This window comes from Scyliorhinus torazame, chromosome 1 (assembly GCF_047496885.1).
Source record: "Scyliorhinus torazame isolate Kashiwa2021f chromosome 1, sScyTor2.1, whole genome shotgun sequence".
NCBI classification, from domain to species: Eukaryota; Metazoa; Chordata; class Chondrichthyes; order Carcharhiniformes; family Scyliorhinidae; genus Scyliorhinus; species Scyliorhinus torazame.
This window is the reverse complement of record NC_092707.1, coordinates 131,419,117-131,445,950: the sequence shown is the minus strand read 5'-3', so window position 1 is coordinate 131,445,950 and position 26,834 is coordinate 131,419,117. Positions and strand designations below refer to the sequence as shown.

The 26,834-nt window shown below is 43.5% G+C and overlaps 1 protein-coding gene across 3 annotated transcripts in view; it reads right to left on the bottom strand.

Annotated features, from left to right (window-relative positions):
• The window catches only part of LOC140412597 (syntaxin-12-like), a 48,752-nt gene that overhangs the window by 6,261 nt on the left and 15,657 nt on the right, over positions 1-26,834 (bottom strand). For all 3 annotated transcript variants that reach the window (XM_072500836.1, XM_072500837.1, XM_072500838.1), the window contains 7 exons: positions 12,581-12,650; positions 10,157-10,250; positions 5,914-6,051; positions 3,865-3,917; positions 2,524-2,629; positions 2,009-2,081; positions 785-867 (listed from right to left, as the gene is read on the bottom strand). In XM_072500836.1, the coding sequence (XP_072356937.1) occupies positions 785-867; positions 2,009-2,081; positions 2,524-2,629; positions 3,865-3,917; positions 5,914-6,051; positions 10,157-10,250; positions 12,581-12,650 (617 nt within the window). The remainder of the gene's footprint in view (positions 1-784; positions 868-2,008; positions 2,082-2,523; positions 2,630-3,864; positions 3,918-5,913; positions 6,052-10,156; positions 10,251-12,580; positions 12,651-26,834) is intronic.

The following is a 26,834-nucleotide window of genomic DNA, read 5'->3' as shown; positions in this document are numbered from 1 at the left end:
CAGGAGCAGTCAAAAAATGTACGACAGTCACACAAGGTGGAACAATCAAAATTTGGATTGCACAAAGGCCAAGATTAGAGGATTTGGGGGCTGGAGGAGATTACAGAGATGGGGGGGGGGGGGGGGGGGGCAAGGTGTGTGGGATTTGAAAATAAGGACAAGAATTTTAAAATTAAAGTGATGTTTGACTAGAAGCCGATGTAGCTTTGCAAGAACTGGGGCAATAGAAGAACCGGATTTGCCAGTGAAGACACAGACAGCAGTTTTTGATACCCTCAAGTTTATGGAGGATAGAATGCGGAGAATGTGGAAAACCAGACAGGAGTGTGTTGGAATTGTCGAGGTAACAAATGGTAAAGTGCCGAGGCAAACATAATAATGGAGGCTGACATAATAGTAGTTTTAAAAACGATTAAGTGTCTTGACAGGTTGAACAAGGCAAGACTATTGCCTTGGTTCGTTGAGTCAATGATGAGGCATCAATTGAAATGTTGACCAAGTTAGGGGACATTTCTCTTTTATTAGAGCAGTACAATATTTTGCCACAAAAGTGGTTGAAGCAGAGAACATGGAATATATTTGAAACAGAGGAACATTGAGAACAAGTGGGGTAATGTGATTAGTATTGAACTATTCTAGTAGAGTTGGCTTTGACATGATGGGCCAAATGGCCTCTTGCTGCACAACAATTTTTTAAAATTCAGATGAGCAAAAAATTAAATGATTTACGAGGATGTAATTGGTGGAAAAATTGCAATTTAAATACCGGAGTGTGTAATCCTACCTGATAATAAGCTGCTCTCTGCAACTGATGAGTTCCTTGTTCAACATGTACTTCTGCACTTTCCACATTTGCTTCTATGCTATCTGTCAGAAAAGGCAGAGAAAGTTTCAACGTATGCAAAACTCTAGACATAAATACCACCGAGCACAAGTATTCGGCATGAATTAGGAAACAGGTTTTCTTTGAGCAATCTTTAACAATGGCGATGTGGATGATCTACTGGAAGACCGGGATAAGGGAGGCTCGAGAGTCAACAACTGATGGTGGATGTGATAGCCAATTAGATGTATTAAGTACAAACCACCAGACTTTCATTAATCTCTTTACAGTAAAATGACAGGGATGAGGTGGTGTACATTAAGGGTTGAGGGTCACAGAAGCACAGAAATTACAGCTCATAAATAAGCCATTTAACTCAATGTACTTGCTCCAATTGAAGCTATTAAGACGAAGCCAATTTCCAGCTCTTTTCTGAGACCTCGTTAGAAAGGCTGTTCCCGTAACAGCCTCCCCAAACAGGCGCCGGAATGTGGCGACTAGGGGCTTTTCACTAACTTCATTTGAAGCCTACTTGCGACAATAAGCGATTTATTTCATTTCATTTTCATTTCACAGTTCTTTTCAAAAGCTTCCATCTCAATAGCCATTTACTTCCTCTTTCTGGGACAACACTACTGCTATCATTACACGTGTACGGATCGGACAAGTACGGATAGGACAAGGAGCCTTCAGCCATTCAGAATGTCACTGAAAAGTAACTGGAATTTCATATGGGCAAAAAGTTCATCCCCTGCAGTTTTGTCATCAGGCTTGTAACCACTTCATGCCATGTGATGATGGCTCCACAGTACAATCACATTAATGATGAACTTGGCTGCAAGTAACCATGTCAGAGGTCATGATAGGGCCTTTTATGAATTTTTATGTTTCTTTAAAAAATAGGCACCAATTGGTATTAACATTCAAAGCAGCTGTAGGATGGCTGGTGCGGGGGGAAAAAAAATGTTACACTTGTGCAGTGAGTAATTCTCAGGGTTGGGCCAACCACACTGGTTCTGCAGAGCAATAGAATCTTTACTCTGTATCCAAGAATGCTGTTAACTTGGCCTGGGAGTCCATGATGCTGACAGGGGGGAATTTATGGCATCAATAACTCTCAACTTGATGAATGCAAAAAGTTGAACAAAAAAAAAAAAAAAAAGGGAATCAAGAGAATTAATTTACCAATCATATCTCCTTGATCATGGATCATCATTGCCAAGTCTTTAAAAATCTGGTTGACATCCAAGATGTTAGCCTGGATAAGAGGATAAAACTTGTTTGAACACATTGCTTACACTATCAAGGTGAAAATTCACAACGGAGGTCAACAATTTGTAATAATGCTTTAGTTCACTCGACAGAGACCTATGTCCAGTATTGATGAATTTGCCCATGCATAAAATACCATCCATGTCTGGTACATGTAATAGGTGCGTGGATGAAAAGACATTAGATCAATTAAAACCTGGTGATATTATCTAAAGCAATGCACAGCTTCCTCCCTCCCAGAAGCTATGCAGAAGTTCACTTTTGACATGGAAGTGTAGATTCAAATACAAGAAATCGAAAAGATCTGTGCTAGATAAACGGATATTAGTAGAAATTAACAGAACTGTCAGCTTGTGTTACACTTTCATCTCACAAAACCTAAAGACACAATATTTATACATATACAGATGAAAGAATGAAAAACAAACCTCAAGTTGCCGGATTGCTGTCTCTCGTTCCTTGATAAGTTCCAAGTCTTCTTCAGTTACTGCTACCTCCTGGGAGTGAGCTTGCGTCTGACTCCAGTCTTCATTACTCAGAAAATAAAAACATCATCCTTCACAACTTTGAACAACGTTCTTCTTTGATGAATGAGCGTGTATCAAGGTACGGTATGTTAATGCTTATGGAGTGCTCCACTATGTGGTGCAAGGACATTTGCTCGATTCATTCTTAAAAGGAACCATATAGCAGCAAGAATCTTTTCCAACCATCAGGCCATCTTTTTTTTTTTTTTTTTTTAATGTATTTTATTACAAACATGTATCAAAGCAGGTTACAGCAAATCAACACCCCGGGAAACGTACTTCGCAACAATCAACTATACAGTATGTATAGATTTTTCCCCTTTTTCCACCCATACCTCTCACGTTCACCTGCTACCCCCTGAAAGGACCTGCTCATTCTTGCCAGAGTCATATGCACCCTGTGCACTACCTTAAACTGCATCAGGCTCATCCTTGCACAAGAGGTCCCGTTTACCCTACAGTGCCTCACTCCATACTCCCCAATCCCTTCCAACTCAGCTTCCCATTTATCCTTGATCTTCACCACCCGCTCACCTCTCTGCTCCCCCAGCCACTTTTATGCATCTCCAATTCTTCCCTCCCCTGCCCGATCCAGAAGCAGCAGTCGCTCCAGCAGGGTGTATCGCGGCAACCTAGGGAACCACCTCCAGAAATTTCACGCAAAGTCCCTAACCTGCAGATACCAGAATTCACTACCCCTCGGCAGCTCTACCCTCTCCCTTAGCTCCTCCAGACTGGCGAACCCTTCCTCCAAATACAAATCCCTCACCTTGACCAGCCCCACTTCCCTCCACCTCCTGTATACACTATCCATCCACTCCGGCTCAAACCCATGATTCTCACACAGCGGCATTAACACCGACACCCCTTCCATCCTAAAATGCCTCCTCAGCTGATTCCATTTCTTCACCGTGGACTGCACCACTGGGCTCCTTGAATGCTTACTCGGAGCCATTGGCAACACTGCCGTCACCATAGCCCTCAAACTAGACCCCTTACAAGATTGTCACAGCACCTATCTGATTAAAATTTTTTATCAAGCCACTAGGAACTAGGTTGAGACAACCTGAAATACATTAATGCCCTATACCCCCAGAGGCAGAGGGAAGCAATGTTGTCCAATTAGTCAGAGGTGGATTTGTAAATGGATCCCAGAAGTGAAAGTGTCCTTTCCTTATTCAGAATGCTACACCACAATATTTCAAAAGTAAAATGTTTTAATGATGAAGTGCACATCCATACCTTTCAAATGACACAAGTGGTTCCTCCTTGTGCTCATCGTCACTGAAGCCACTCTAAAAACAGATCAATTTTGGAACAAAAGGCTTCAGTATTATTTAAATGTGAGCATTTGGGGAAAGCCACAGCAAAGAGGATAAGAGAAGTACATCCAAAACTTGACAGCAATGTAGGGTCGCATTTCTGCCCAATAAGCAGAGGAGCAGAAAATTGCACTAGGGAACCACCTCCAGACCTTTCACGCAAAGTCCCTAACCTGCAGATACCGGAATTCACTACCCCTCATCAGCTCTACTCTCTCCCTTAGCTCCTCCAGACTGCGTCAGCTCTACTCTCTCCCTTAGCTCCTCCAGACTGGCAAACCCTTCCTCCAAATACAAATCCCTCACCTTGACCAGCCCCACTTCGCTCCATCTCCTGTATACACGATCCATCTCCTCCGGCTCAAACCCATGATTCTCGCACAGCGGTGTTAACACAGAAAACAACATAGACAATCCCAATTAAGTGTGTACCTGGCAAATAAAGTGCTGCATCCTTTTGCCCATATTACACACATTCAGGTTTATAATCCAGATTACTGCCACTTGCTCAAATACCCAAGGTCCTGCAACAACCAGCAAAATGATAAATAATACTAACGTATTTCTGGCCAGTTGCTCAAATACCAAAGGTCCTTCAATAACCAGCAAAATAAAAATACTAGCGAAGATACAATTTTCCATTAAAAACAAAAGAATTGTGCGACATAATTACCAACACTGATTGGATATTTTTCACTGCTGTTCTTCCTCCTACAGATACAAAATGTCCAGAAAAGCAAACTGGGGCATCAAATGCTTCTTTTTTTAAAAAAAAAAACAATCCTTATTGTCACACTTAGTGACAGCGATGGTTTAAAAGCTGCATTTTCAACCACTGCCTCACCCCAAACTTCATTAAATGGCTCCATTGTGCGGTATACTACAGGTCTTTGGGTGTGCAAAAGGGATGGGCAGGGAGAGGAACCAGAAAAAGAGAAATAAGATGAGCTACTGTTAGTCACCCTAATAGTTCATGAGTTCAACAGTGACCAAGGCCCAACTAGGGAATGAATTCAGTAACCATAGATTAGGGAATAAATTCAGTAACCATAGATTGTTGAAATGGTTCTGCAGATAAAAATCAAAGCATTTAAACAGTGGAGAAACATGGACCACCTACAAACTGCAGTGCAGCAACTCAACATGGTTCCTTCAACTGCACCTTCCAAACCTGTGTCCTCTACCACCTAGAAGGTCAAGGGCAGCAGATGCAAGGGAACACCATCACCTGCACATTTCCCTGCACTTTCCCGTCCAAACCATTCATCGTCTCGACTTGGAACTATATCACCATTCCTTCACTGTTAATGAATCTAACTCCTGGAACACCCTCCCTAACAACACTGTGGATGTTCCCACATTAGATGGACTGCAGCAGATCAAGCCATTGCAAACTTGCCAAGGGAATTTAGGGATGGGCAACACATGCTGGGCTGGTCAGCAATGCTCACATCCCATGAAAGAATAAAATTCCGTTCTCACCTCCACCCACTAAGATTCACTTCTATTAATTAGAATTGTAATTAATACTCTATACCTTTGGATATACTCGATTTTGCACAAATTATTTGTCACATTTGAGCTCTTCAGTTAGAGCAGTGCAAAATGTAACAGCACTATTCTGGATCTTGAAAACAATAATATTGGTTTAAACTGAGGCATGCCCTGTATGCATCCTGCACATCCCTGAATGTCATTCCACCATTGCAAGCTGTGCCTTCAGCTCCAACCCTCCGAATTCACTCCTAAACTTCTCTTGCCTCCTTTAAGACACTTCTTAAAACTCACCTCTTTGATCAAGCTTTTGATCACTTGTCCCAATATCTCCATCTGTGACTCTGCAAAACTGGTTAAAAAGCCCAAGGAACTTGGGAGTGGTGTACACATTGAACTTATCCTTATACAAGGCAGAAAATTAGATTGCCAGTCTACTATATCAAGTTAGATTTCAAGGATGTTTTTCACTTACGGAGAGGCGTGACGCTGCTCTTGCTCTCGCTACAGATTCTCTCTCTTTTTCTGCTGCTTTCCGCTGTGCTGCTTGGAAGTTGTTCAGTGCTGCAGAAAATTCATTCATGAGACGTTCCTTCTGCATTCGCTGCTGACGCTAAATTGCAAAAGGAAAATTACTCTTTAGAATTTTCAAAAGTGTATGATTTATTTTACATACCAACCCTTGTGGATAATCTAAAACAAAGTACTGGCTTTAAGATTTGAAATGTTTCATTTCACATCACAGAATCTTAGCATTATTACAGCACAGAAGGAAGCCATTTACCCATAGTGTCTGCACCGGCTCTTCAACTCTCCAAATGAGCAACTCACCTAGCACCATACCCCCACCTCCTCATGACCCTGCACATTCTTCCTTTTCAGATAACAGTCCAATTCCCTTTCAAATGTTTTAATTGAACCTGCCTCCACTACACTCTCAAGACAGTCCATCTCAAACCTTAACCAATCCTGTGTAATATCGCTTTTGTTTCTTTTACGAATGACTTCAGAGTGGGAACAGCTTCTCCCTATCTACGGCCCAGACCCACTTAAGATTTTGAATACCTCTATTAAATCTCCCCTCAACCTATTGATTCTTTCTACAATTATTGTGAAATAATTCTAGATGGAAAGTAGGAAGCTTTCAACTTCCCAAACTACTGAACTAATTTTCCATTTACTCTACATTTTCTATTTAAAACATAGCCGAAGACATATGCGCTGCCAACATGCAATGAAGTTTCAAGTTGGTTGGATAACTTCCTACGAGTACCTATTTGATAAGTTTAGCAGAGATCCTCCTGGCCAAACCTCCAGGTAGCACTTACAGGTTTGGATAGAATACCAGAGTGACCAATTATGTACAACCTCTATACAAACCTTGTATGTAGAGATTAGAGGCATTGGGAAAGATTTGGGAGTTTATTTTCTTGAAGAAAAGTACTCAAAATGCAAACGGAGAAGTCTTTAAAACTATGAAAGGTTTGAACGGGGAATATTTCCACTTATGGGAGAATCCAAAATTCCAAGATGGTACTACAAAATCAATTTGGGAAATGGACAAATTTCTCATCTCTCTCTAATTAAGAATGTGGAACTTGCTACCACAGAAAGCTGTGAGGGAAATAGTTTTTGGTTTCAAAGGGAAACTAGACGAGTGCATGAGAGAAGGGGAACGGAAAGCTATGTTGGATGGTGGAGGCAAGATAGAGAATGGGAGGAGACAGGAATACAAATACTGGCAAACTGGTTGGGTAAATTGGCACGTTTCTGCACATCGGGGGTCGGTGGGGTGGAAGGCCATTAACCTGAGCCATCGGTGGAACTCACATTGATAGATGTGCTTACGCTCTTACAGCTTTGATATTTTAGAGAAATTTTGTTCCCCCTCTCAATAATGCAGAAAATCCGAGTTATCAATCATTACATACAAGACAATGCTTTGGGTGTAACCAAAGAATTACAGAATTGTTTAAAAATATTAATGGGACATGGATGGGGCTGCCTGGGCTAGCATTTATTGCCATCGCTGACTGCCCTCAAAAGTGGTGGTCCATGCGGCGTAGGTACACCCAGTGCTATTAGGGAGGGAGTTCCAGGATATTGATCCAGCAACAGTGAAGGAACTGTGCTACATTTCTAAGTGAGGATGGGAGTAGCTTTGGAGTGGAGCTGCCAGGTTGTGTTCCATGTATCTGCTGCCCTTGTCCTTCTATATGGGGCAGTCATGGGTTTGAAAGGTGCTGCAGAAGGAGCTTTGGCGAGTTCCTGCAGTGCATCTTGTAGATGGTACACATTGCTGTCACTGTGCACTGGCAGTGGAGAGAATGAATGTTTGTGGATGGGGGTACCAATCAAGTGGGTTGCTTTGTCCTGGATGGTGTCAAGCTTCTGGAGTGTTCTTGGAGCTGCATTCATATCCAGGCAAGTGGGAAGTATTCCATCACACTCCTGACTTGCAACTTGCAGATGGACAGGCTTTGGGGAGTCAGGTGGCGAGGTTACTTGCCGCAGAATTCCAAGCCTGACCTGCTCTTGTAGCCACAGTATTTATATGGCTAGTCCAGTTCAGATTCTGGTCAACGACACCCCAGGATGTTGATAGTGGGGGATTCTGTGATAGTAATGTCAAGGGAAGATGGTTTGATACTCATGCTGGCGATGGTCATTTTGTGTCACAGAAGTGCCAGACATATTACTTGCTGCTCATCAGCCAAAGCCGGAATGTTGTTCAGGTCTCGTTGCATATCACATGGACTGTGTCAAATAGTTGCGAATGATCCCGATCATCGTTCAGGATGATTGCACATCTCCTACTTCTGATTTACGATGGATGGAATGTCATTGATGAAGCAGCTGAAGATGGTTGGACCTAGAGGAACTCACAGCAATGCACTGGAATGGAGATAATCAACCTCCAAAAGCTACAACCATCTTCCTTTGTGCTAGGTTTGACTCCAAACAGTGAAGGGTTTTCCCCGATTCCCATGGATTCCAGTTTTGCTACAACTCCTTGATGCCACACTGTCAAATACTGCGTTTATGTCAAGGGCAGTCTCTCACACCTCACTTCTGGAATTTAGATCTTTTGTCCATGTTAAACTAAGGTTATAATGAGGTCTAGAATTGAGTGACCCGGGTGGAACCCAAAATGAGCATCAGTGAGTAGGTTATTGCTAAGTTAAGTACTGCTTAACAGCACTGTTGATAATCCCTGCCTTCACTTTACTGATGAGGCAGTAATGGGTCAGGTTGGATTTGCCCTGCTTAGTGTGCAGGACATATCTGAGCAATTTTCCACATTGTTGGGTAGATGGTAGTGTTGTAGCAAAACTCTTCAGGCCTATTGCCAGGGCCCATAGCTTTTGCAGTATCCAGTGCTTTCAGCTATTTCTTAATATCAGGTGGGGTGAATCGATTTGACTGAAGACTGGCATCAGTGATGCAGGGAACCTATGGAGGCAGAGATGGATCATCCACTCAGCTAAAGATGGCTGCAAATGTTTCAGCCTCATCTTTTGCACTGATGTGCTGGGCTCCCCCATCGTGGAGGATGGGAATATTTGTGGAGCCTCCTCCTCCAGAGAGTTGTTTAAGTGTCCACAGTCGTTCATGACTGAATGTGGCAGGACTGCAGAGCTTAGATTGGATCAGTTGGTTATAGTAGTATTGTGTTGTAGCTTCACCAGGTCAACACCACATTCTTTTGTATGCCTAGTGCTGCTCCTGGTGCATTCTTCATTGAGCCAGGGTTAATCCCCAGGCTTGATGGCAATGGCAGAGTGGTGGATATGCCAGGCTACGAGGTTACAGATTGCGGTAGAGTACTATGCTGATGCTGCTGATAATCTACAGCATCTCATGGTTGCCCAGTCTCGAGTTGCTAGATCTGTTCAAAATCTATCCATTTAGTAAGATGGTAGTGCCACACAACATGGAGTGCATCTGCAATGCGAAGATGGAACTTGGATCTTCATTTGACTTTATAATTCCAGATTTTTTTAAAAATTCAAATATAGCTTTAGTTATGGTGCATAACATATGCAGACAGGTTTGAGAGCCAGGAGCATTCTAATATTTCTAACTGCATAGGATTGTCAGCCATTGACAAAAAAGTGTTTAAAGACCTATATAATATTTCAAGCAACTTTTAGGCAGATGTATCAAAACACTTAAATATATAAAAACAAGGGCAGCACGGTGGCGCAGTGGTTACCACTGTCGCTTCACGCTGCCGAGGTCCCAAGTTTGATCCCGGCTCTGGGTCACTGTCCGTGTGGAGTTTGAACACTCTCCCAGTGTTTGTGTGGGTTTTGCCCCCACAACCCAAAGATTTGCGGGGTAGGTGAATTGGCCACGCTAAATTTCCCCTTAATTGGAAAAAATGAATTGGGTACACTATGTTTTGTGCGGAAATGAATCGGTTTCGGTGAATGGCACATCCGATTTCATTAACACAAATTGGCTTCAACCGCCTAATAGGACTCCTCAGTTCATCATGATACATTTTAATCCCTCGCCCTCTACAGTTTTGGGCTAAGAACAACATTTAAATTCATGCCAGTTACTGGCTGGTCTGCATCAACTGCGAGGTGGTGACTCACTTCCACTTTAAATTGCCACGGTTAGAGGAGTGAGGATTACCATTTCTTTGTCTGGATTGGATTCCAATTCAGGTCCCCAACCTGACAGGTCATCTTCTGTGCAACCAAGCTCACCTGTTCATTGTATGCTAAAGACAGAGATCCAAGTTCTTTCAGGTGTTTATTAGTTTCCTTGGCGACTTGGTTTGTGTAGTGCTGCAACTGTTGCCTATATATTAAAAAAAGGATAAAAACATTTAGCCAAATAGAAATGAAACAAATTCACATTAGCTGATTAATGGCAATTAGATATTTTCTAAAACATGGGCAATATAATCAGAAATACTGGCAATACATAATACATAGAACATAGAACAAACATACAGTGCAGAAGGCGGCGATGCGGCCCATTGAGTCTGCACTGACCCACTTAAGCCCTCACTTCCACCCTATCCCCGTAACCCAATAACCCCTCCTAACCTTTTTGGTCACTAAGGGCAATTTATCATGGCCAATCCACCTAACCTGCACGTCTTTGGACTGTGGAAGGAAACCGGAGCACCCGGAGGAAACCCACGCAGACACGGGGAGAACGTGCAGACTCCGCACAGATAGTGACCCTGCAGGGAATTAAACCTGGGACCCTGGCACTGAGGCCACAGTGCTATCCACTTGTGCTACCGTGCAGACCAAGCTAATAGGAATAGTTTATAGTGTAATTGGTCCAAATGAACACAAGTTAAAAAATCAACTACTTAATCAGCATATTACATGCAGACTTCTTTCCTCTCCCAACATCATCTCTTAAACTCTTTGTCCTGCCTCCTCTCCCAACACCATCTCTTAAACGCTTTGTCCTGCCCCCTTTAACAAGTGACTTTTGCTTAAAATATGGAGATATCTATTCAGTGGTCCCGTTTCTTCACCAGCTCCCTTGCCCACCAAACCAAAGATAATCGCCTAAGCTACGACTTTAAACCAATATATCTTTAGATTTCCTCCCATTTCCTCTCACATCCTCATTAAGCTGGTCTTGAACATTTCTTCCTTCCTTTACTCTATTCCCACTAAACTGCTGACTAATCAAATTTCTATTCCTGGCCTCATTGCTAGATTACAGAATTGTTACAGCCCTGGAGAATCCGCTCTGTCTCAATAAGGTCGCTATTATTCTTCTAAACAATAAGTACAGGCCCAATCTACTCAACCTCTCTCGCTCCGCTCCATCAACCTAATGGACATTCGCTGGACTGCCTTCAATGCCAGTATTTCTTTCCTTGGATCGGGGTCCAAAACCGTTCAAAGTATCCCAAGTGTAGTTTAACTAGTTTTAGAAAGACTTCCCTATTTTTATATTCCATTCCCTTGGAAATAAAGGCCACCATTCCATTTGCTTTTGGTATTATCTCTGACCACCCTCCTCATGATTTTGAGCATCTCTATCAAACCTCCTCTTGGCCTTCTCGCTAAGAACAGTCCCAACCTCTCCATCCAATCTATCTTCATAACTGAAGTTCCCGATCCCTGGAACCATTCTTTTAAACCTCTTCTGCACTTTCTCCAATGCATTCACATCCTTCTGATAGTGTGGCGCACAGATATCATGAGACTTATAAAGTACCAGCAACCCAAGGAATCCAAACATGCTGAACACATGACAAACAAACTCAACTTGAAACTTGGCAAAAAGTTTCAATGTTACACATTTTATTGGAAGACCACCAGAGAATTTCATTTATCAATGCCCAGACCTCTAGATGCCAGGCCAAGTGGAAGACACCAAAGAAATTAACTAAAGGAATGAACTATCTGCGACAAGCTCTCCGGGACAATAAATCAGCGGTGCTATTTTCAAAGAAGTTCTGCTTTTACCAAATTCACTGAGTAGCCTAGATTTTTCATCTATTGTCCATTAATAAGGCAATTAGAGACTGCACCATAAGACCTAATTATGCTTTGCAAAAGATCAAATCTGTAAAACACTTGAGGCAACTGAAATATAAGGTCTCAATGTAGAATACAGCATCCAAGAATCCAAAATTGTTCCTCAATACACCATTAGAATATACCCACTGCAAGAACTGGCATTATTGTAACAAAAATAACATTAATCAAGTGAACTAACTATACATATCTATTGCCAAACAAGGAAGGATAACAAAGTTGCATACTCACCCCAGAGGAATGTGCATGCAAGTTATTAATCCTCCTGAATTTAAACCCAGACCCTGTGGCTCAATAAAATGAATATTTTAAGTGATTTTAAATTATGCATTGTTCCACTTAGGCTGGTTACTACTCTTCTAGAACGGATGCTCTAACTTAAAGAAATAAATGCTGGTGCAATATCTACTCTGCAAATGACCCTTCGGCTAAACCAATTAAATTGATAAGATTTGTAATTTAACTACTCATGGGTGTACTGTAAACAGGCATTAGAAATACATGATCCTAGCATCACCCTCAGTCACACAATCTGGCTGTAGGTCTCAAATATTTTGATAAGTTCGAACACAATCATATACCATACAAATAGTGCATAAATATATATACACTTACAGCCTGTCCTGAAGTTCACTTGTATCTTGTTGTGTTCCTAGTTGTTGCACTAATGTATTTATCTGTGCAGCTGTAGGCAGTAACAGATTTAAACACAATTACAGACAATTTCTGATACATTAAAATCTCATTTAGACAACTGTTGTTCAGCATAATCAATGCTGAATTTATATAGCAACCGAACAATTAGATTTTATCCATTTAACTGTAACTACGGACCAAAAGAAAAGGGGCATATTGCCCAGGGCTTTAACATCATCCCAGATCAGGCTGTTAAATCCTGGTAGGTACAGCATTTGCAAAAGCATCAAACTAATTCAACATATAATCTAGGTTTTGAAATATAAAGTAAACACCACTAGAACAGTACATCAAGCTTAAATGCTTGAGGTTTGGCATCACAAAGGATCGGGGGGAGGGGGTTCAGGAAGGCACAACTCGTTCCACAGCTTCTCCTACAAGATTCTAGAATTACTTTGTTACAGCTGAGTTTACATGGAGAATTTCCAATTGAAAAATGTTGAACTAAATTGCAACAGGGAATTGTACAATAACTATGTACAGAAGATAACGAGTGAAGTGCGAATCATGCTCTATTTATAATATATATCCGGTAGTCTGATTAAGTGAAGGGAGCAGTGCTTAGTTTTAAGTTTCTTCAACTTGAACATTATTTTAAAAAGAAGATGGTGCTGAACCCATCTTGTGCCACCAACTCACTTTAATATGTTGTACAGCATTAACAATTTGTTAAACTTTATAACTAGACTGGCAGATTTCCCTGACAATTGGCAAGTTAAAGAAAAAGTTTTAGAAGAAGAAGTATGACAGTGTAATGTATTATTCAGGTAGGGTGTATTGGAGTGTCTCAAAATGTAAATGAGGGGGTCAATTATTGTAAGTCTGGAGTCCATTAGAGTTCAGACGGACTTCCTTTAAAACATATTTAATGTGCAATTCTGGAAGACTCTCTTTAAGCATTTATATTGATGGTAATGTTTTACTGCACGTTACAAATCATGTTGATGATTCTGTGACATAAATTGCACACATGACTCTACAGGAGAGTTTGATGCACCTTGAAACTTGGTGGCAATTAGGGAGTGCCATGTTTGGGTGTTCTTCATTTCCTCCTCTCCCCGAAATGAAGGCAGACAGCAGTCTTAATTGCAGGACAGATGGGGACATGTCAATATTAGCCCAACTTACTACTGTTCCTCTTTTCCAAGATAAGAAACTTTAAGGTGGACAATCTATCAATGCAAATTATACAGTTATTATGGCTTGATGGACTCATTTTGATCTTGGGTCCGGAAATACAGCACAATCTTTAATTAGAGAAATTTGCTTTTATTCTTATTGAAAGCAGTCAGTTGGGCGGCATGGTGGCACAGTGGTTAGCACTGCTGCCTACGGCACAGAGGACCCGGGTTTGATCCCGGCCCAGTGTGGAGTTTGCACATTCTCCCCGTGTCTGTATGGGTTTCGCCCCCACAACCCAAAGATGTGGTCAGGTGGATTGGCCACATTAAATTGCCCCTTGGAAAAAGAAAATTGGGTACTCTATTTTTAAAAAGTGAAAGCAGTCAGTCAGCTACATGGTGCCAGTCTGTTACATAGGTGCTATCGGATCATGGGTTCATTAACTCCAGTCTGTATGAAGCCGATTTCCACATATATTCAACTGACAGTTCAAAACAATTATATTGCTACACTTCAATTAAAAAATTAAACTGGAGGCTTCTTCACACAAGGATTTAACAGTGCATTTTGTTCTTATTTTAATGCATGCCACATTCCAACGACATATGTTAGAATCTATTTTCCCACCCCCCTTTGGCTTCCACTTTCTTTGGGAAGCAAAAAAAAAAAATCAAACATGTACAGCTGAATGTGTCAGAGTCCAACTTGGGTTGCGTGGAATGATAATGAATTATTTACAGTGGAAAACATTACAATTTTGTGAGATCATAGAATCCCTTACAGCGCAGAGGGAGGCCATTTGGCCCATTGAGTCAACACCGATCCTCTGTGCACCCAACCCCTGCAACCCCACGTAATCGTTTGGACACTAAGGGGCAATTCAGCATTACCAATCCACCTAATCTGCACATCTTGGGACTGTGGGAGGAAACCCACACAAACATGTGGAGAATGTACAAACGTCACATAGACAGTCACCCAAGGCTGGAATTCTCTGGAAAGGCCAGACAATATCGATACCAGCAACCATCAGCATAACAAAACAACAGCCATCTGCATACTAATGAGCAATCCCCGGGAACAATAAGCAACATTTAGACACACAAAGCAAAACCAGACTCTTCGGCGCCAGCAAGAGCCTACACAAAAGGAGGTGAACGAGCACCTCAAGACCGCCCATCGATCAGGGAACCGCTCCAGCATTGGAGAAAATCGAACCAAGCGATTGGGACCAAGTCCAATCATTTGGGACCAGGTACAGGGTCCGCCCCGAAAGGCGGGAAGCCCCTGTGGACTATAAGAATTGAGCCCCAAGTTCAAATCGCTCTCTTCTCTTCCTCTCCACCTCTTCGAGCTCTTCGTCCTGCCCGGGTCACCCAGCAACAACAAACCAACATTGACCGTGACCGGAGCAGTGAAGATCGAATCGTAAGTTTAATTCAACGCTCGCTACGAGATAGGCGCTCCTAGCTACCAATCTGTACCAACTTTGAATCCCGCAGGCTCAGAACCCGAATGAAAGGCCATTTGTTTCCCTGACCTGGTGGGCCAGTTCCAAGTTAAGTATAGGCCTGTTAGTTATAGAAGTAGCTTAGACGTAGAATTTGTGCATGAGTAGCGATTACGGTGTACAATAAATGTGCTTTGATTTAAATCTTACTAATCGGTGTATTGGACTATTGATCATTACTCGGACTTGAACCTCGTGGCGGTATCATAAAGATACCTGGCGACTCGAGAGCAAAGGTAACAAAACAGAGCAATTGAACTCAGGCAAAGTTAGTAACAAGGTGGACAGGGCAGAGACGAACCGACTGGTAAAGGCGTTACTACAGATTGATAGGAGGTATGTGGAGACCCCAGAGGTAGGGCTTTTAAGGGAACTGCGGAGGTTACAGGCGGAGTTTAGCTTGCTGACCACAGGGAGGGCAATGGAGCAGCTGAGAAAGGCGAGGGGGGCGATCTATGAACATGGAGAACATGGGGTTTCGGGGTAGAAGCTTAATATGGGAAAGAGTGCGATGTTTGTGGTGCAGGAGAGGGGACAGGAGGGGCGACTGGGAGGGCTGCCGTTTCAGTTAGTAAAGGAAAGCTTTAGGTACCTATGCATCCAAGGGATGCGGGAATGGAACCGGCTGCATAAATTGAATCTGGCCCGGCTGGTGGACCAAATGAAGGACGATTTTCGGAAATGGGACACGCCTCCGTTGTCTCTGGCTGGGAGGGTGCAAACGGTGAAGATGACGGTCCTCCAGAGATTCCTATTTGTATTTCAGTGTCTTCCCATCTTTATTCCGCAGTCCTTTTTTAAGCGGGTCAACAGAGTGACCACGGGCTTTGTCTGGGTGGGCAAGACCCCACGATTAAGGAAGGTAATGCTTGAGCGGAGTCGGGGAGAGGGCGGGCTGGCGCTGCCAAATTTTAGCAACTATTACTGGGCGGCTAATATAGCCATGATCAGGAAGTGGGTGGTGGGGTAGGAGTCAGCATGGGTGCGTATGGAGGCGGTTTCATGTAAGGGCACCAGTTTGGGGGCGTTGGTAACTGTGCCTCTGCCGTTCCCGCCGGCACGGTACACCACCAGTCCAGTGGCGGCTGTATGGAAAGATGTGTCATTTGAAACATGGAAGTCTGGCAATATCTGGTCGGAGAGAAACATGAGAGAATACAGGGAAAGATCCCACAAAGGGTTAACAGCAGCTGCCAGGGAAGGATTGTAAAATGCAGATATCCTTGGTCAAGCAGGCTTAGCAAACAGGATTTTGAATGAAGCCAAAAACAATGGCTCACACCTTCATTGAAAGTAACTATCTTAGTTAGCAGCTGGAAGAAAGGGTGAGGTTCAGTTGAATTTGGTGACAATTCAAAGTGTGAAAATTTGCTAATACCAGGTAAATTAAAGAAAACTGGAGACTATCAGTCTACAAGAAACATAATTCAAAGGCAAAATCAAAGTCACAATTATGAGCTGAGGACACAATTGGAAAATAAAACTATAGAAATGACAGGAAGTAAAAGTTACACCTCTTGAAACCAAAGCATTTTGAACATTAGAAAGGAACCAATGTAATCAGATCTAAGAGATGAAGTCATGTCAAAATGAATACTTAGTTGGATTAAAAGGTTTAGATCAAAGATACTTTTTACAATCAAAAGAAAATAAGAGTTACTTTACAATAACGTCATAAAAACGTAACTGTTAGAAAGAGAATATAAACCCAAAGAAAGGGGATAGCAGGCAGAACCAGAACTCAGAGAGAGAGAGAGAGAGAGAGAGAGAGAGAGAGAGAGAGAGAGAGAGAGAGAGAGAGAGAGAGAGAGAGAGAGAGAGAGAGAGAGAGAGAGAGAGAGAGAGGAGAGGGAGAGGGAGAGGGAGAGGGAGAGGGAGAGAGAGAGAGGAGGGGAGAAGCAGAATCAGATTACAGTCAGCTCGGGCATGGGAAAGAGACATGTCAAAGCAGCCGAACTAAAATAGCTAAATACATCCAAGGAAGACTAGAATTAAAGAAGAGCCAGAGTCAGCTCAGAGATAGCCAGCAGAATCAGCTCTCATAGCTCGGTACATGGGAAAGATAGGACATAGCAACTGAGCTAACTAGTGAATACATCTAAAGAAGACCAGATTTTAAAAAGATTGATTGTCAATTGGGCCTGAAGGTCCCTTCAACCAACCAGAAGGATCCAGAAGCAAGATCTTTTTACCTTTCTGTAGAGAAAGTATTTGCAGCTTTTGAAAGAAAAAATATAATAAAATAATTTAATTTAACCTGAAATAGTGGTTATTCCAAAGTCTACTTTACTTACTCAGCAATGCGGGACCCAGGATCGATGCTATTAAGTGGCAAGTAGATGAAATCTTCGGTGAAGGTATGGGTTATACCGGGGGATAACTTGAAAATATAGTTTGACCCAAATAGCACCCACTGAAGCTTGCATCGGAGTCGGGGAGTGAGAATCCCTCATCACCATTTAGAACATCAGTCCTTTTTGGTATAGGGGGACTTCTAAGAATAATGGTGAGTTTTCAAAAACAAGGCAGCACGTGGGAGCATCGGTTTGGGCCCCAATCTTTGATAATCACCAGTTTGCCCCTTGGAGTATGGACGGGGGGGGGGGGTTCCGGTTATGGCAGAGAGCGGGGATTGAGAGGATTGCGGATATGTTCATAGAGGGGAGCTTTCAGAGAATGAGGGCATTGGAGGAAAAATTTGGGTTGGCAAGGGGAAACGAATTCTGGTATCTGCAGGTGCGGGACTTCTTTCGTAAACAGGTGTCAACCTTCCCGCTCCTACCGCTAAGGAGGATTCAGGACAGGGTAGTTTCTAGAGGGTGGGTAGAAGAAGGGAGCACCTCAGACATTTATAAGGAGCTTATGGGGTCAGAGGAGACGCAGACCGAGGAGCTGAAGCGCAAGTGGGAGGAGGAGCTGGGAGGTGAGATAGAGGATGGTCTATGAGTAGAGTCAACACGTCTGCAACATGTGCCACGCTCAGCCGGATACAATTTAAGGTTGTTCACCAGGCTCACATGACAGTGGCCCGGATGAGCAGATTCTTTGGGGTGGAGGACAGGTGCGCAAAATGTGTGGGAGGACCGACGAACCATGTCCACATGTTTTGGACATGTCCAAAGCTTAGGGTTTTTTGGCAGGTGTTTGCAGATGTCATGGCCACGGTGTTAAAAACAAGGGTGGCGTTGAGTCCAGAGGTGCCGATTTTCGGGATGTCAGGAGATCCGGGAATCCAGGAGGAGAAAGAGTCAGAAGTTCTGGCCTTTGCTTTCCTGGTAGCCCGGAGACAGATACTGTTAGCATGGAGGGACTCAAAGCCCCTGAAGTCAGAGACCTGGCTATCGGACATAGCTAGCTTTCTCTGTTTGGAGAAAACCAAGTTTGCCTTGAGAGGGTCACTGTTAGGGTTCACCCGGAGGTGGCAACCATTCGTCGACTTCTTTGCAGGAAATTAATCGTCAGCAGACCAGGTTGGGGGGGGGGGGGGGGGGGGGGGGTGTAGTTTAGATTAGAGAAGGGGTCAATAAGGGTGGGACCTGTACAAGAGGAAATTTGCATTATGTTTATGGTTTCATGTATATTGTTTATTTTGTTCTTGTCAAAATACCTCAATAAAATATTTTTTTTTTTTTAAATAAGCATTGGTATTAGATCATTAATCTTTTCTGGTGGTTTTCATATTGCTTATATATACACAATTCATATTTTTAAACTTCCATGGAACTATGTGGCTGTAGCTCACATAATAACAGGCAATAATAAAATCTAAACTAAAATGATTTTGTTTGCATCAGGTTGCAATTGTTAGTTCATAATGTTGGTGTTGGAAGCAGATTCAAGGGAATTGGGTATATATCTGAAATAGAATGTTTATGGAGCAGATTGCAGGGGGGTTGTGCCCACGGAGATTTGGGCAGCCGAGAGTGAAGGAGTTCTCCTTCTACTCACACGTGCATAAAGTGCACTCCCGGATTGATCTTTTAAATTTGGATAGGGCTCTATTGATGGGGGGAGTGGACACTGCGTATTCGGCGATCACAATCTCAGATCATGCCCTGCACTGGGTTGACCTACAGGTTAGCAGGGAGTAGCCAGCGCCCGCACTGCAGGCTGGACGTGGGACTTTTAGCTGACGAAGAGGTATGCGGGCGGCTCAGGAAATGTATTCAGAACCACCTGGAAGTCAACGACATGGGTGAGGTTTCGGCAGCGGTGGTATGGGAGGCATTGAAGGTGGTGGTTAGAGGGGAGCTGATCGCGATACGAGCCCATAGGGAGAAGGCAGACAGAGCAGAGACGGACCGACTGATAAAGGAGATATTGCAGGTCGACAGGAGGTATGCGGATACCCCAGAGGCAGGGCTTTTAAGGGAACGACGGAGGATACAGGCGTAGTTTGGCTTGTTAACTACAGGGAGGGCGGTAGAGCAGCTGAGGAAGGTGAGGGGGGCGATCTATGAGCATGGGCAGAAGGCCAGCAGAATGCTCGTGCAGCAACTTAGAAAGAGGGAGGCAGCCAGGGAGATTGAGAAAACAAGGGACAGGGACGGGAACCTGGTTGGAGACTCAGCAGGGGTGAATAAGGCGTTCAAGGAGTTTTACAGTAGCTGTATGGGTCGGAATCCCCAGCTGGGATTGAGGACCCAGTATGAGGAACCTTTTCGGGGAGCTGAATTTCCCGAAGGTGGACAGGGGGTTGGTAGAAGGGTTGGGCCCCCGATCGGGTTGGAAGAGGGTCTGAAGGCCATGCAGTCGGGTAAAGCTTCGGGGCCAGACAGGTACCCAGTGGAGTTTTATAAAACGTTCTCTGGGATATTGGGGCCACAGTTGACGTGGACATTCAATGAGGCAAGGGAGCGTTGGGTGCTTACCCCAACGATGTCACAGGCCACAATCTCATTGATCCTGAAGCGGGACAAGGACCCGGAGCCATGTGGGTCCTACAGGCCAATACCCCTATTGAATGTGGATGCCAAACTGTGGCCAAAATCCTGTCCTCTAGGGTTGAAGACTGTGTTCCGGACGTGATTGGGGAGGACCAGACGAGGTTCGTTCAGAGTAGGCAGTTGGCGGCCAATGTAAGAAGGTTGTTAAATGTGATCATGATGCCTCCAGAAGGTAGGGATTGGAGGTAGTGGTCGCAATGGATGCAGAGAAGGCTTTTGATCAGGTGGAATGGGACTATCTGTGGGAGGTACTGGGACAGTTCGAATTAGGGCGAGGCTTTCTTGACTGGGTCAGGTTGTTGTATCAGGCTCCTGTCGCAAGCGTATGGACGAATAGGACAACATCGGACTATTTTAGGCTGCAGCGGGGGACGAGACAGGGATGCCCCCTCTCCCCACTGTTGGTTGAGTTAGCCATAGAGCCGCTGGCAAATGCGCCGAGAGCCTAAAGGGGCTGATCCGGGGGAGGGGGGGGTTCAATTTGGCCCGATTAGTAGACCAACTGAAGGACGATTTTCGGAGGTGGGACACGCTCCCGTTGTCACTAGCTGGGAGGGTGCAGACATTGAAAATGAAGGTCCTCCCGAGATTCCCGTTTTGTGTTTCAGTGTCTCCCCATCTTTAATCCACGGTCGTTCTTTAAACAGGTCAATAAGGTAATTATTGGCTTTAAATGGGCAGGTAAGACGCTGCAAGCAATAAAGGGGATGCTTGAGCGGAGCCCCGGGGGGGGCGAACTGTAGTAATTATTATTGGGTGGCGAATATAGCAATGATCAGGAAGTGGGTGGTGGGGGGAGGGTAGGTATGGGAGCGTGTTGAGGCGGCTTCATGCAAGGGCACCTGTTTGGGGGCGTTGGTAACGGCGCCTCTGCCGTTCCAGCCGGCACGGTACTCCACCAGCCCCCTGGTGGTGGCGGCCCTGAGGGTCTTGGGGCAATGGATGAGGCATGTGGGGTGGCGGGAGCATCGATGTGGTCTCCAATCTGTAATAATCACCGGTTCGCCCCGGGAAGGATGGATGCAGGGTTTCGGAGATGGCAGGGAGCAGGGATTGAGGGGATGGGGGGATAGGTTTATCGAGGGGAGCTTTTCTATCCTGAGGAAGCTGGTGTCATGCGAGAGTACCTTTAAGAAATGGGTGTTTATCAGTGTACCTTTAAGAAATGGGTGTTTATCAGTGATGTCAGAGTGTGGGTGGAGCTGGGCTGTCAGCTTTTTACTTTTGCTTTAGGCTGTTTGCTGCAGGGTGTGTTTTAGTTTCATTTTTAGTGTTGGAGCTGAAGCCAGACAGAGCAGCTGTACTGTTGATCTCTCTGCCTTGAAAATACTATCTCTTGATCATTTGGTGAATTCAGAATTATAAATGTTTTCAGTCGTGAATGTAAACCTAATGTGCTCCAGTTGAAAGGTGTTTCTTCTGTCTTCTCGATGTTGTTTGGGAAGTTATTAAGAATTACTTAGTGTTGTATTCTTTGGGGTTGTATTTGAATTGATGGTTGCTAAGATGTTCACTGTATGTTTTAAAAAGGTTAACTTGGGTTCATAGAATAAACATTGTTTTGCTTTAAAAAATACTTTTCCATTTCTGCTGTATCACAGGTGTAGAGTGGGCCGTGTGCTCCTCATGCCACAATCTATTAAATGTTGTGGGTCAGGTGACCTCCATGATACACTTTGGGGTTCTCTAAACCCTGGTCCATAACAAATTGGGAGCTCGTCCGGGATAAAAGTCTATCTAATGGATTGGCTTAGTGAACTTAAAAGAGAGTGGGGGGTGAGCATATTGTGGGTGCTTTTCAGGTGTGGTATTTTAGTTTAAGTAGGGAGTGTATTGTGGACAATGGCTCTTTCAGAGGCTCTGAAGTTTTGGGGGGGTGGAGACGGTCACACAGTGCCTTACGGACAGAGACTAAAAGCAGACCGTTAGATTTGACAAAAACATTGCAGTTAACATTACCTGACAAAATGCGAAAATGTGAGCTAATTATGGCGGTGGCTAAGCATTTAAAGTTGCCGAGATACAGTCGGTCTCAATAGAAATGGCAGATTAAGCAACTTGAACATGAGAAAGAATTAAAGCAGCTTGAATACGAGAGAGGAAAAAGAGAGAGAGCGGAAAGAGAAAGAGATGGGGAGAGAAGAAAGGAGAAAAGAATAGCCCGAGCAGAACAAAAAGAAAGAGAAAGAGAGATACAGATCAGGGAAAAAGATAAAGAGAGAGAATTTGAACTTCGGAAACGGGTCATGAAACATGACAGTCAGTTAAAATTGGCAGACGTAAAGGGAAACGTACAGTTGGATGATAGTGATGAGGATAGTGAGAAAGAGCGTCATAGTCGAAGGCTTGGTGGGGATCTATTTAAATATGTCCAAGCATTCCAAGGTTTGACGAGAAGGAAGTGGAATCCTTTTTCATTTCATTTGAGAAGGTAGCTAAACAAATTAAATGGCCACAGGACATGTGGGTATTACTGATTCAAACAAAGCTGGTAGGAAGAGCTAGTGAAGTGTTTGCATCACTACCGGAGGTGGTATCTGGGACGTACGAGGAGGCAAAAAAATCCATCTTAGGTGCATATGAACTAGTGCCTGAAGCAGACAGACAAAGGTTTAGAAATTTAAGGAACAAATTTGGTCAAACATACATGGAATTTGAAAGGATCAAACAGAGTAATTTTAATAGGTGGATAAGGGCTTTGAAAATAGATAAAACGTATGAAGCTCTCGGAGAAATTATACTTTTGGAGGAGTTAAAAATTCAATTCCTGATGTAGTGAGAACTCATGTGGAAGAGCAGAGGGTTAAAACTGCGAGATTAGCAACAGAAATGGCAGATGATTATGAATTAGTTCATAAATCAAAGCTTGGTTTCCGACATCAATTTCAGCCTGTGAGGGATAGAAACTGGGGACATGAGAAATACTCAAGTGGCAAAAGCAAAGGTGATCTGATGGGGAGATAATAAGGAGAGTGTACGATTAAAAAAGAAATCCAGGAGGGTGGAAAAGATTCAAATGTTTTCACTGTAATAAACTAGGCCATGTAAAGTCACAGTGTTGGTGGTTGAAGAAAAGCACTGGGAAGGCTGATGTGGCAAAACAGGAAAGACAGTGGGGTTAGTGAAAGTGGGAAAGGAAAACCCAAGTGAAGCGAAGGCGGTGCAAAAGATTGTACAGCCTGATCAAGAGGTGATTGATAAGGTGCCAGATCTCTTTAAAGAATTTACTTGTGTGGGTTAAGCTTACACATGTGTATTAGGAGGAGCAGGTAAAGAAGTCACAATTTTGAGAGATACGGGAGCTAGTCAATCGTTAAATGGTAAGAGATGAGGAGTTATGTAGTTTGGGAAGAATGTTGCCAGCAAAAGTGGTAATATGTGGAATTCAGGGTGAGAGGAGTAGTGTTCAATTATTTAAGGTACGGTTGGAAAGTCCAGTGAAGAGTGGTGAAGTGGTAGTAGGAGTGGTAGAGAAACTATCTTGTCCAGTTTATCTTGGGTAATGATATAGCTTGATCGCAGGTGGGAGTGATGCCTACTGTGGTTGATAAGCCAGTGGAAAAGAAGACAACTGGAGTGTTGAAGGACGAATATCCTGGGATTTTTCCGGATTGTGTTGTAACAAGGTCGCAAAGTCACAGGTTAAGACAAGAGGAGAAATCAAAGAGTGAAGATGAAGTTGAAGTGCAATTATCAGAAACTATTTTTGATCAGATGGTTGAAAAAGAACCAGAACCGGTAGAGGATGATGCGGGTATTTTTAGTTCAGGAAACTTGGCAGACTTACAACAGAAAAATGTAGAAATAAAACGGATGTATTAGAAAGCACACGCAGAAGAGGAATCAGTGTATACCAGAGTGTTATTACCGTAAAAGTAATCTCTTGATGAGAAAATGGAGACCTTTACATATGCAGGCAGATGAAAAATGGGCAGAAGTTCATCAAGTAGTATTGCCGGTAGGGTATAGAAAGGAGATGTAACGAGTTACACACGAGGTACCAGTGGGAGTTCATTTGGGAATAAGGAAAACTCACGCTAAAATACAAAAACATTTTTATTGGCCTGGACTACATAAAGATGTAGTTAAATTTTGTCAATCATGTCACACATGTCAAGTGATAGGGAAACCTCAAGCCGTGATAAAACCAGCGCCCTTAATAACCATTCCAGCATTTGAGGAACCTTCTGCAAGGATCCTAATGGATTGCGTAGGACTGCTTCCTAAAACAAAAAAAGTGGGAATCAATATCTTTTGACGTTAATGGGGGTGTCTACTCGGGTTTCCAGAGGCCATTCCAGTACGTAATATTACATCTAAAAAGATTGTGGAGGAGTTACTTAAATTCTTTACTAGATATGGACTACCCACAGAAATACAAGCGGATCAAGGATCGAACTTTACCTCAAGGTTATTCAAAGAAGTTATGGATAGCTTAGGAATAAAACAATTTAAATCAACTGTATACCATCCAGAATCGCAGGGAGCGTTAGAAAGGTGACATCAGAGATTAAAGACAATGTTGAGGGCTTGTCAAGATTATCCAGAGGATTGGGATAAAGGAATTCCATTCGTACTGTTTGCAATTAGGGATGCACCTAATGAGTCAACTAAATTCAGTCCTTTTGAACTAATTTTTGGTCATGAGGTAAGAGGACCAATTAAATTGATTGAGGAAAAATTGGTGAGTGAGAAATCGGAAATTACATTATAGGATTACGTGTCAAATTGTAGGAAACTATTAAATAGAGCAGGTGAATTGGCTAGACAATATTTAAAAGTTGCACAAAATGTGATGAAGCGGGTCGCGGACAAGAAATCCAAAGTTCGTAGTTTTGTCACGGGAGATAAAGTTTTAGTGTTGTTACCAGTGATAGGCGAGCCTTTAAAGCTAGGTTTTGTGGACCTTATCAGATTGAAAGGAAATTAAGTGAGGTTAATTACGTGGTAAATACACCAGATAGAAGGAAGACTTACAGAGTGTGTCATGTGAATACGCTTAAAAGGTACTTTGAAAGGGAAGGAGCGATAAAGGAGGAGGTTTTAATGATTCTAACTCAAAGTGACGAACCAAATCCAGATGACTCTGAATTTGACATATCTCAAATTAAATTGAAAAATGAGGATGTTCTTAAAAATTGGGATAAATAGTTGAGTATCCTTCCAGAGGAAAATCGGACTGACCTGAAAGTTATTGATATCACATGGGCAAGTTTGTGGAGATAAATTGGGAAGTACTAAAATGGCTATACATGAAGTAGATGTGGGAAATGCTGTTCCAATCAAACAACATTCATACAGACTTAACCCTTTAAAATTGGCACAGGTTAACAAAGAGATTGAGAGTATGCTTAAAAATGGCATAATTGTAAGGCCAGGGTGGACAAAATGGAGAGGTTGGAGCGGCAGAGGGTAATAGATGAGATGTTGGAGGAAGATCGGAGTTATGCAGAAGATGGAGACCCAGCGAAGCTGGAAAAGAGGAACTACAGGCGAGCTTTGACCGACTATCCACCAGGAAGGCGGTGCGCCAACTGAGGCAGGCAACGGGTACAGTTTACGAACATTGAGATAAGGGCGTATGTTAGCAGGTCTGCGTCGGAGGGAAGCAGCAGCAGCAAGGGAAATTGTTCAGGCGAGGGCTAGGGCAGGGAAGTTGGTGGTGCCTCCGTATCTGATTAACAAGGTTTTTGAGGAATTTTATGAGAGGTTTTACAGGTCAGAGCCACCTGGGGGAGACCGTGAGATGCAGGAATTTCTAGATGGGTTGGAGTACCCGAGGTCAGGGGAGGGGGACAGGGCTACATTAGAAGGAGCGATAGTGGAGCAGGAGATAAAAGGATGAAATTGGGAGGATGCAGTTAGGGAAGGTGGCAGGGCCGGATGGGTTTCCGGTGTAATATTATAAAAAAGTCAAGGATAAGCTGGCACCCCTGATGGTGGGGACGTTTGAAGAGGGGATTGGGAAGGGGGTGTTGCCACAAACTTAGGGGCAGGCATCGATTTCCCGGTTGCTAAAAAAAGATAAGAATCTGACAGAGTGTGGGTGGTATCGGCCCATATCGCTTCTGAATGTGGACGCAAAAGTATTGGCAAAGGTACTGGCGGGTAGGCTGGAGGAGTGCCTCCCAAAGGAGATAGGTGAAGATCAGACAGGTTCGTGAGAGGGAGGCAGCTCTTTCCAAACGTTAGACGGGTATTGAATGTCGTTATGGCACCAGTAGAGGGGAAGGAAACAGAGGTGGTTGTGGCACTGGATGCTGAGGAGGCGTTTCACCGGGTAGAATGGGTGTACTTGATGGCAGTTCTGGAGCGGTTTGGCAGTTCTGGAGCGGTTTGGGATTGGACCAAGATTTGTGAACTGGGTAAAGCTACTGTACAAGGAGCCGAGGGAGAGTGTCCGCACAAACAACATCAGCCAGAGATACTTTTCTCTCCAACGTGGGACTAGGCAGGGATGTCCTATGTCCCCCCTGCTGTTTGCACTTGCGATTGTGCCGTTGGCCATCGCATTACAAAGTTAAAGGGTTTGGAAAGGAATACTGTGGGGGGGGGGGGGGGGGGGGGGGGGAAATAGAGCATAGGGTGTCCTTAT